Source organism: Cryptotermes secundus, unplaced genomic scaffold (assembly GCF_002891405.2).
Source record: "Cryptotermes secundus unplaced genomic scaffold, Csec_1.0 scaffold526, whole genome shotgun sequence".
Lineage (NCBI taxonomy): Eukaryota > Metazoa > Arthropoda > Insecta > Blattodea > Kalotermitidae > Cryptotermes > Cryptotermes secundus.
The window spans coordinates 463,398-475,247 of record NW_019721013.1 but is presented as its reverse complement, the minus strand read 5'-3'; the positions used below and the strand labels follow the sequence as shown (position 1 = coordinate 475,247).

General features: G+C 44.2%; 1 protein-coding gene across 1 annotated transcript in view; it reads left to right on the top strand.

The window, feature by feature from the left end:
- The window catches only part of LOC111875251 (sodium-dependent dopamine transporter), an 88,608-nt gene that overhangs the window by 69,548 nt on the left and 7,210 nt on the right, over nucleotides 1-11,850 (top strand). Inside the window, exons 8-13 of the mRNA XM_023871323.2 lie at nucleotides 1,229-1,332; nucleotides 3,894-4,131; nucleotides 5,665-5,793; nucleotides 5,878-5,977; nucleotides 7,755-7,855; nucleotides 10,772-10,939. Of these exons, the coding sequence (XP_023727091.1) occupies nucleotides 1,229-1,332; nucleotides 3,894-4,131; nucleotides 5,665-5,793; nucleotides 5,878-5,977; nucleotides 7,755-7,855; nucleotides 10,772-10,939 (840 nt within the window). The remainder of the gene's footprint in view (nucleotides 1-1,228; nucleotides 1,333-3,893; nucleotides 4,132-5,664; nucleotides 5,794-5,877; nucleotides 5,978-7,754; nucleotides 7,856-10,771; nucleotides 10,940-11,850) is intronic.

Sequence of the window (11,850 nt, the reverse complement as noted above, 5' to 3'; positions counted from 1 at the left end):
TATGTTGATCGAAGCCCATAGTAACGTTGAATCTGTACGTCGAATTTTGCACACGTGATACGAGATACGTTGTCTGAAAATGTGAAGAGTGTCACAAGTCGTGAGACAGGTAAATACGACCTGGCATCGGGAAAAATAAGTTCTGCGACCGGATGCTGCGCACTGAGCTGTGTTTTGGGTCTGTTTTTATGCCAGCGTTCTGCGTCACCCTCCTATGGCATCCTCCTCGAGTTGAGCACCGTGAACAATGCTTTGACGTGTAGACCCGTTGTCAAGTAACAGCCAACAGTAAAACAGCTATTGCTAGGGAACGTCTCCTGGCGGTGAACAAGCTTATGACCGTTCAAATGACTAAGTATTCATTGTAGCATAAGATCTGTAAGTTAGGCATGATCTGCTCTGTAAAGCCTGTACTGACAGAGAACTAGTGTGTAAAGCAAAAGGAAGAGTTTTCGATAACATATTATATGTGCGAAATATACACTTGACGAATGGTCTAGTGTATTCATAAGAGACAGACCCATCTTCTCGTCAGAGAGGATGTTACATAAGTACTATTATTGCAAGAGTTCAGTTGGAAAAATAAATTCTGGTCGTGGGCCTCAAGGAGCTAAGGCCAAAACGAACTGATTGGCGGTAAACCGCCAGTCGTAAAGTAACTTTGACTCTGACTCTGACTCTGACTCTAACTCTGACTCTGACCGTGTATAGGTAGGGTCGAATACCTCCGTCGTGACCCAGCGAGTCGTAAGAATAGGCGACGTAAAGGGAAGTTTCAAATCTGAGACAGTAAAATATGGTTACCAGTCCCAAGGGACTCGGACCCGAAAAAGACCGTATGTCAAGGGACAGCAGCATATACAAAAGACAGACCCGTCCTCTCGTCAGAGAGGACACCCCACAAAAACAAGACCATAACTGTCAAACATAATAAGTATCTGGTCATGAACCCCAGGTGGGGCTCGACACCAAGACCGACCGTCAGTCGCAAAGTGACTTAGACTTTTGCCCCAGTCAGTTCTTTACTGGAGTCTGTGAAGCGTTCAATAAATCCTTTTACAAACCCAAACTCCGTCTGTAGTCGCTGGAACACGTGACAATAGGTGGCTGTTCAGTAAGTGTTACTTCTGTAGCCCACCACTTGACAGCAACCCGCTCCCCAGTTCTGTCAAGTCTCACAGTTTACTGTGTTGAAGAGCATTGCAGTTTTGCTGTGTTATTTTTGCAGGTGTGGGTGGACGCAGCTACGCAGGTGTTTTTCTCTCTGGGTCCTGGTTTCGGTGTTCTTCTGGCTTACGCATCTTACAACAAATACCACAATAACGTCTACAAGTAAGTGGAGGTATCCTGTGCAGGCAGGTCTGCAGGTAGGGCTGCCCACGGCGGCTCTGGGGCCTTCTCCCCCTGATCACTCAGCAGTTCCTTTGAATATATTCAGTTCATTCCCGTCCTCTGAGGTTGAATCGACTGTTCCTTTAAGCGGTCTTGCTTGTACTTCGTGAATATCGGCGTCTTTCTGAGCTCTCAGTAATGCGCAACCACCGTGAGGTGTGGGATCTGAGTTTGTCAAGGCGGACACTATGAACAGTACGGTTCTTGGGACATAACGTGTTGGGTTTCGGAGAAAACCCGACGTTTCAGAGGAATATATCGCCAGAAACTCGAGGATGGGTCGGAGAGTAAGCCAAGCAGGAAACCATCAGACAACTGATAAACTCAACTTTATTTGGTTTCTTTCTTGGATTATTGACTGCCTCTGCGGTCTAGTGGTCAGAGTTCCTGAATACAGATCCAGAGGTCCGGGTTCGATTTCAGGAGCTACCAGATTTTATGAGAAATAGTGGTTCTGGAACAGGGTCTACTCAGCCTCTTGAGGATAATTGAGCAGCTATTTCAAGGAAATAGCGGCTCAGGTCTAGAAACCCGAAATTAACGGCCATGGGGATTCGTTGCGTTGACCACGCGACACCCTCTGTCCGCTAAAATTGGCACTAACTTCGCCGACAAGCGGCGGTCGCTTGGTCGATATAGTTCCACGAAGTTTGTTGTTTTCTGTTTTTGTTCTTGGGATTATTCATCGGCGCTTGAAGATGAAAGATGTTGCTCCGAATTATATCTTATCTCTTGATGAGGCTGCCCTAACACCTGGCTCTCGGGATTAAGGAGTTGCACGTGTTGGCTCATTGCCAGCTGCATTAACTTTCTGTTAAGGAACTCAAGCCTGAAGGACTCGTCCGCGTGGAATTTGCACTACACTAAACATCAGGCCCTACGTAACTTCTCATACTTGTGTAGCTTAATTGGTTGAGGCACTATTCTACAAGCTGGAAGATCTCGGGTTCGATTCCGGATGAGGTCATTCGATTTTCAGTTGACCTAATCCTTCCAGCCGCACTATGGCCCTGGGGTCGACTCAGCCTCTAACAGAAATGAGTACCAGGAATCTTCATGGGGTTAAAGGGCAGCCGGAGTGTAAGGCTGACAACCTTACCGCCATCTGTGAGCCGATTTTCTGGAAAATGTTATAACCTCGACGTCTCAACAACCCTATATGCCTCCACGGCCTGTTACAGGAACACCTTTACATTTACCTACAACAAGAATTCTTCGTCTAAAAGTTGGAGCACCTAAAATCATAAACGATCGTTAATGTTCTTGTTTTTGAGGAAGATACTGCAGGTTGACAGGGCTCTGATGCTTTGTATTTTTATTCGGGAGGTACTAGGCTCAAATCTCGGCCGAGACACCGCCTATCCTGACTGAATTCCTTCGTGGTTTTCATCAGTCCTTCCAGGCAGATGTCAGGATGATATCTGACGCTATGTAGTCTAGTTACTGGGGTCGTCGAACCTGGATAACATGCGAGGGTTAGTGAAGTTTGCGCAGTAGCTAACAGCGGTTTCTGTTTTATTTGAAGACGCTGTTAACAGCTTAGACTAACACCGTCGAATTATGAAATGAATATTGAATAATGAATTGTGAAGGAAGCAGTCGTAACCCACTTGAAGGTATGAGGGGGAGTAGTAAATAGGTCAGAAATGGAACTAAAACAGCTGTAACTGACGTAATGGGTTTTATATGTGTATCACTAGGTAGCAGCACAGTCCAGCTTCATGACAGTCTAGGTAGCAGACGCGCATGCGCAAGTTCATAGGCTGGTTTCTGTGGTAAAACGGCGACCATGTTAGACTGTGTACTACCGATGAGCAGCGATCTTTTGTGGGCAAAAGGACTCAATATAAAGAATATTCATAAAGAATTTTTTATGTTTATGGTGTAAGTGTTTGTCGCATAAAGCTGTTCACAACTGGGTCGAGAAATTCTCTCAAGGACTTTCGAAAGTCACAGATGACGAAACGCATGTGCGGAAGTGTCTGAGACAACAGTCAAAGACTTACATGTTGCGGGTTTCGACACACTGGTGAAGCGATGGGACAAGATGATCAATGTTGATGGAGAATATGTCGAGAAATAAATGTTTTCTTCCAGGTTCGAGTATCACATGTTTTACATTTTATATCCATTTGTGGCCTATTTACTGACTCTCCCTCGTACTGTCCCGGAATTTCCTGGAGGGAGTAGGGAAACCCACAACCCTCGGACAGAACCACACTTGAAGCCGGAACCTTCCAAATGAGAAGCAGGAATTCTGCCCATTTTGTCAGGTTTTTGTTATACGTTACTTGCTGAAGCTAGGTACACAAATATTTGTTTCTGTCCTGAAGATGGAAGCAGCATTCTCCTTCAAGAAGATGGTACAAATATATCACAAAAAGATAATAATCATAACAGCTACTACTGTACGCCCCTCAGTTCTCAGAGACATGATGAAGTTGGCGGTGCCTAGTACTACTGCTTGTGTCAGCTCAACATTGCCACAAAATGTGCTTCAGGGACGCGCTGCTGACCAGTGTCATCAATTCCTGCACCAGTTTCGTCGCAGGATTCGTCATCTTCTCCGTGCTAGGCTACATGGCTCACACTTCCGGGCGACCCATCCAGGAAGTGGCCACCGAAGGCCCAGGACTCGTGTTCATCGTGTACCCAGCCGCAATAGCCACGATGCCTGGCTCCATCTTCTGGGCCCTCATCTTCTTCATGATGCTGCTGACGCTCGGGCTCGACAGCTCGGTCGGTAAACCATCCAGTAATTTTAAAGCTTGAAAGGATTCTGACGATGATATATGCTGTACAGAACTATTAGGCTTCTTTTGGACTCTATCCATCGTCTGGTATAAAGAAGACAAAGACCACAACGTTTCGGAGACTATATCTGTCTCCGTCCTCAGGTGGATGGGGCAGGACCCAGTGATTGAGACTAGCTATTTCTAACGGGCCCAACTGAGTCGGTCTATCCTGCCCCATCCACCTGAGGACGGAGACAGATCCAGTCTCCGAAACGTTGTGGTTTTTTGTCTTTTATATACCAGACGATGGATAGAGTCCAAAATAAGGCTAATAGTTCTGTATAATTTTAAATCTGTTCATTTTTGTTTCACTGAGTAGAATCCTCCTTTCAGATCCTAATAAATTTGTGCGAAACCTGAAAATACGTTACCAGACTCTGACCTTAGCCAACTGAATCCAGTCCATACAATCAAGAACTTTAATTGAATTAATGATGGTTATGTTAATGAAAATGGGGCTTGAAAACTTTTATATGGCTTCCTTCCGGGTTTTAGGGCCGTGTAGTCTGGTAGGTGGATTCCAACCAAAATCCCTTATCGTGTGTTCACTGTCTTAAACGGGATTCTGATTCCTGAGTTTCTGAACGCAGCCACGGACGTAACGAGTAACTTTCTGGCGCCACAGTTACCCGTGATGGGTGCCCGGTGTGAGGGCTTCAGTGGGAGCCGTGAGAGAGGAGAATGGAGAAAATTTCATAATGAATAACTTCATAACTTCTGTTCTGGACCGAATATTAACAGAGGAAATGCCCAGAAGGGAAGAGACAATTTGCGGAGGCTAGTCATATTTGCGAACTGAGCCCTTCTCGAGAAACCGTCAACTGTGCAGCTACTCAAGAACGTCACAGCATTTTATGGAAACCGAAAGTTCATTACCGTGTTCACAAAAGCCCTCCACTGGTCCTACCCTCAGCAAAATCGAACCAGTCCATACCACCCCATCTCTAAGATACATTTTAATGTTATCCATCCACCACATCCATCCACAGTATCCTATATGCACTCCTCTCCCCATTCGTGCTACATGCCTTGTTCATCTCATCCTCCTTGACTTAATCATTGACCATGTTATGTGTGCCCATTGTCACCACGGCATGGCGCGGACTCAGGTTGCGGAGGGAGGAGACGCCCTCCAGATATGGAGGGTAGCTGTGAATATATTGAATAACCAGTCGCGGACGGCCGACAAGGGTTGATCCTCCAGCTTGGGGGTTGGGCGTGGAGCTAACAACTTCTCGCCATAAAAGAATAAGCTTGTTACGAAAAGTCACAAAGGGTCATACTTGAGAGTATGATATTAAAGTGGAGCTTAAGGAAATTGGGCGTGGACTGGATTCCACTGGCTGAGGATAGGGTTCAGTGGCGGGCTCTTGTGTAGCGTCTAGCAGAAAATTTCTTGACCAACTTAGCAATTGTCAGGTTTTTGAGACTGTTTGTGCCGGTTGGACAGCACACGCTAAGAGGTTAACTTGTGCAGTTCGGCGGTTCGGAAGCCATCATCACGGCCCTGAGTGACGAGTATCCAGTTATCGGCAAGAACCGGGAGATATTCGTGGCCTGTCTCTTCACGCTGTACTTCATGGTCGGACTGGCCTCCTGTTCCCAGGTAACACTTGTCGGTGACATTACCCGTCGCTTTCCTGATACCGAGGGTGCCTCCCACTGACCTTGAACTTGGCTCTGTCTGCAGGGAGGTTTCTACTTCTTCCACCTGCTGGACCGCTACGCCGCGGGCTACTCCATGCTGTTCGCCGTGCTCTTCGAGACAATCGCCGTGTCCTGGATATACGGTGCGTGCCACGCACACCGGGGCTCCTTCATGAGGACCTGATGATCGCTCACCTAGCCTAGAACTGGACAGTTTCCGAGCCAGATCTCTCCCAAGCCACCTTATTTTTCATTTATACCAATTCTAGCATGAGGCAGCCGGGATAGCGTAGTCAGTACAGTGACTGGCTACGGGCTGCATGACCGAGGGGTCGTGTCCAAGTAGGGACAAGAATTTCCTCTTTTCCACGTCGTCCTTACCGGCTCTGGGGCCCACCCAGCCTCCTATCCAATGGGTACCGGGGGCTCTTTCCCCTGGAATAAAGCAACCGGGGCGTGAAACTGACCACTCACCTCCAGCTAGTGCCGAGGTCAAGAAAATATGGATCTATATATCCACTCCCCTATACGCCTTCAAGGCGTAGTGCTTAGTTAATTAAGCACAGGAAAAACTTCACCTTTTTACCAGTTTTAGCATGATGGAGAGTCAGTAAATAGGCCACAAATGGATATAGAAAGCTTACTAGACTGTCATAGAGCTGGACTGTGCTGCTAGAAAACTGATTACGTCCATTACAGCTGTTTTACTTCCATTTGTGACTTATTCATTCACTCTTCTTCGTATTTTGTGAATCTCCGCCTAGATCTCCCATACGGTTTGTTCCCTGCAGGGTTGCCTACGAAAGCTGAAAAATCATTTCTCTCCTCCATGCGTGTTACATGCCCCGCCCCTCTTATCCAACATTTTTTTATCGTCCCCACAATCGGAAGACCCTTTCCCCCCATCCTCCAGTCACTTCGCCCCGCTTAGCTCCAAATACAGTATGCGCCAAAAACTGCACTACTGAAACTCGCACATCTCGAATGCACATGTGCGTTTGTCGACGGGGCACAGCTCCAGCCGCACGTGTTCCCAGTAGTGAAAAGGAAGTTGTGTTGTGCAGTTGTTGGAAATGTGTCTCTCGACGGAGGAAAAAGTATTTATAGTTGAGTATTATTTCCGCTCATACGGAAGTGGTCGCCAGACAACTCGCTTCCTTGGTTTTGAGTGGCCAGGTATTATCGCCCAGAAACCGCTACATGGTACACGTGTGACGGTATGGTGTGCCGTCTCAGCACACGGTATATTAGGCCCCTGTTTCATTGAGGATGAGGCAGGCGATGCTCTCACCGCCACCCAAGAACGCTACAGAGACATGGTGATCGGACCATTTCTTCAGGATTTGAGAAGGTTCTCTCGCGCAAGGGGCCTTCACATGAATAGACAGTGGTATCAGCAGGACGTCTTTTCATTTCAGTACTGAATCTTTTGGCGCATACTGTACTTTCCCCGGCTCTCTTTCCCCCCCCCCCCAAATTTCAGTGATGAATGTATGTGTGTACAGAACGGGCAGACAATGACTTCTGGCATTTAACGCATAATCGGACCCAAATACTTGCTCGTGTTCTCCCCCGGTAGATGGTAAATATGACACTCTTACACGAACTTCTGAGGTGGGTTTTGTTCCGGTGTACGCGTATAAATCATTCCTATGCCGGATTTCATGTTCTCATAGCGGTTACTATGAACAGTACTATAACCGTGTAGTCTGGTACAAGTTCAGTGAAGTTTCGGAGGAAAGTATTACATCCATCTTCAGGGTCAAATAATGAGCTAAGCAACCGGTAAAAAGGAAACTCGCTGTTATCTGAAACAATGTTTGCTTCTGCGTAAGAGAGCTGTTGCCTTTAAGATTTCTCTGTAAGGACCGACAAACCTACCGTCGATCTTCATTTGAGTCTCTGCTCTGGTTGATGCAGGTACCCAGCGGTTCTGTGACGACATTCGTGATATGATTGGCTTCTCCCCAGGCATCTATTGGCGCGTATGTTGGCGATTTGTCGCTCCTGCTTTCCTGATGGTAAGTACACAAGATTCAGATAGTAGTAACTCATATTTTTCTCACGCTTAAGGAGGACAACCGTTAGAACGAAGAACAAACACATTGCAAATTTCTTCCATTACATAGAAGAAATACATAGATTGTCAACACTCTACCATCAAAGCATGGTCGGACACAATAACAGATTAGCTGCAGAAATTAGCAACCCACCAAATGAAAGAAGTTTGAGAAGCCAGTGGCTGTCTGACCTACCGCAACCCGCAAATGACGAAGATTAAAACCATCACCACTCCTCTACAGGGCCTGTCAAAGTATCATCAGTGGATGCCTTCTCCACTCAAGACACCTACTTAGAACAAATTTACTTATTACTTCATATTATCGAGAGTAGGTTGTAAATATGCTATTAATCAAACAAAAAATTGCAAGTTACTTGTCGATTTAGAGTGTCATGGAAGGTAAGAAGGTAAAGTTGTCCCTGCACCTCATTAATTAAGTACCACGCCACGAAGATGTATGAGAGAGAGGAGGTATATCTTCACGCATTCTCAATCTAGGCACTAGATTGATGTGAGTGGTCAGCTTCACGCCACTGTCTCTTTGTCCCCGCGGAAATAGATCCCGGTACACGCTGGAAAAGAGACCTCGTGGGCCCGGAAACAGTCTGGACGCTGTAGTGAAGAGAAAAATATCTTGCTTCAGCAAGGAACCGAACCCTGGTTCATCGGTTGTCTCTCACTTAGTCTCTATAGTGGCAGAGACTACCGGATCCTCAGGAAGACGGATACTACGAAACTTGCTAGATCAGTCTTCAGGGACTTTTCGTTCCTGTAGAGTGCGCGTAAAGATATACGTGTAATTCGTCCTTCGTCCATACCCATGACACAATTGAACGGATTTTCATGGAACTTGGTATTGTGAAGTTTAATAAAATTTGCTGACATATTACAATTTTAATTAAAATCTGACAACAGTACCAGACACTTCACACGAAAACCTACAGGAGTTTTTGAGCGCATCTCGAACGTAACTCCATAAATATTTATCAGAATGACACATGTTTCAGATAAAAGTTGTAGAGAGAATGAACCACAAATTTGATATCCAATATATCCCCCCCAAGTACTATTGTTTTCGAGACCTCAACAAAATTGAGTGAATGCGCAGTCTGGTAAATACATACTAACTTTTCGGAGTAACATGCTGCCTCCTCCATCAGGGTATATGATGGAAGCAAGCAGTTATTCTGAAGAGTTATTAAATACATAGTTGGACAAACAGCGTCGCATTCAAGAAGTCTGCAACATTAACAGTCCTCTTCATGACTGTCTCAAATTTTATACATTTTTCCGAACTAGAATATTCATCAACCAACGGTGGTCTCCCGAACACACCTGAAGATTAGCGAAGTCTCTTGGTGATAATTAAACAAAGTTCACTCTGACCCGAATTTATAGGCCTGCATGTATTCAAATCCTTTCCTACACAGTGTCCCAGGAGGAATGGTCAGTATTCTGAGAGGTCATAGTATCAGTCATTCTAAGCAGAAAAGTGTATATGTATGTATGTATGTATGTATGTATGTATGTATGTATGTATGTATGTTCTATTCCAAACAGTTTCCGAGATAGAGCTATTTCACTCTGCTGTACAATGTACAGACGAGCAACACGCCATGTCCTCACACAAGTTGCACTGAGATAGAGCTATTTCACTGTACACTGTACAGACGAGCAACACGCCATGTCCTCACACGAGTTGCACCGAGATAGAGCTATTTCACTGTACAGTACACTGTACAGACGAGCAACACGCGATGTCCTCACACGAGTTGCGAAGTGCATTGATGTCAACAGTGGAATTTTCGAAAATATATTACACTAGGTAAACTGTACTAACTTTGTCATTTGAACAATAAATACTGGTACTAGAAACGGTACGTAGTAACTCTTTCTTATCAACAATTTTGGAACTGTGCAGTGAAATAACTCTATCTCAGAAACCGTTCGGAATAGGACACATGCACATACACACTTTTGCTTAGAATGACCGATAATATGACCTCCCAGAATACTGACCTTTCCTCCTGGGGCACTCTGAATACATAACAAAAATTGTAAGGCCGAGATTTGCCATTGTCATTATACAGCTTCAGATTACCATAACGAATTGTTGAGTGTTAGCATATTGCATGGGTGTAAGTTATTTAGTAGGTCACGAACGGGGAAGTCGTCTTTTGGTTTTGTGTATCATGTCTATTCTGTTATTATTGATATTTACATACGGATATGTGAAGTGTAGTATAATACATAAAGGAGTGGGAGATGGCCTTACAGGTCGACCTCGACATATCATTCGATAACATATATGACTAGAAAGAAATTAGGAGAGCACAGATGGGTTAATAGCATGAACACTTGCATGGAAAATGATGATATTTGCTGCTGAATTCTTAGTCAGCACTCTACTAGGTGCATATATTTAATTCAATTATTATTGACTGTTCTGTTGTTGACAAAACTTTTATCAACATTTATTTTTTTTAGATAAATATGCAACAGTTAGAATAGTTATGAGATGCATATACTTCCTAACTTCTTTCTTGCAACATCTTACGTGGTCCATGCCGAAAGTATTGTTCTCATCTCACAGACTCACAAGAGAAATATTAATATAGGAAGTTGGTCCAACTTGTAACTCTTGTAATTTGTACCTGGGAGATGTCCCTTTCAAATCTCGGTCAGGATACCAACTGTTCTAAGATCTTTCTTGGTATTCCTCAGTATTTTCCAGCAAATACAACAATAGTACTGCAAATTAGGCCATGTCCACTTCCTTCCAGATACTTTCAATTCATTATTCACTCATTGCTGCATAATCTGAGATACTGACTGACAAACAACTATTACATCGAAACATCTCTTGTGTTCTCAGTTCATCATAGTGTATGGGCTGATAGGCTACGAGCCTCTGACATATGAGGAATATGTGTACCCGGTGTGGGCCAATATTCTGGGCTGGGTTATTGCAGGTTCGAGCATTGCCATGATTCCAGGGATGGCCATTTATAAACTGGCCACAACACCCGGCACACTTATGCAGGTGAGTGAGTTGTCCCCAACATTAGATCCCACTTCATCTAATATTAGGTCACTTAACTGATCTCTTTCCTTCAGCTTTTCTGAAACATTTCTCATCTCTCCCATTCGTGCTGCATGTCAACCCATCTCATTCAATCTCCTTGATCCGCTTATGCTAATACTATACATTGGGTGAAGAGCATAAATTATGAAGCTCCTCATTATGGAGTTTCCTCCATTGTCCTGTTACTTCATCCCCCTTGGATCTAAATATTCCCCTTGAGTATCCTGTTCTCTAACATCCTCAGTCTGTTGCATTCTTCCCTTAATGTCAGAGATGAAGTTTCACACCCACACAGGAAGTAAGGTTACAGTTCTACGTATTTCAACATGTACGTTTTTTGGTATCAGGCATGAAGATAAAATATTCTGATCTTGAATATTGGAAGACATTTAATGAATCTAATCTGCCATAATCTCCTCAGGAATATCACATTATTTTTACTAACCTATCATAATATTTTAACTTCGCCACACTTCTGAAGGATTTGCTACCTACATTTATATTATGATCTTGTCCTGCGTTCTGATGTCAAGACATGGATGTGCACCATACACTGCTTGCAGACATTTTGTGCAGATTATGAAATGCCTTCGTCCTTTATGTAAACTCTGATTTTTATATATGTTAGGCCCAAACATACTATTCAGATTTTGTTTTGAGATTCAGTAAATATGTATGCCTTTCTTTCACTGAAATTCCAAGTACAAAACAGAACATAAAATTACCACTGCAGTCTTTTAAAAGCAGATAATATGCTTATTCACATATATATGTGTGTGTGTGTGTGTACATATATATATATATATACACAAGGGCACGCGGTAGCGTAGTGGTTAAGGCACTATGCCGCAAGTCAGAAGGTCGCGGGT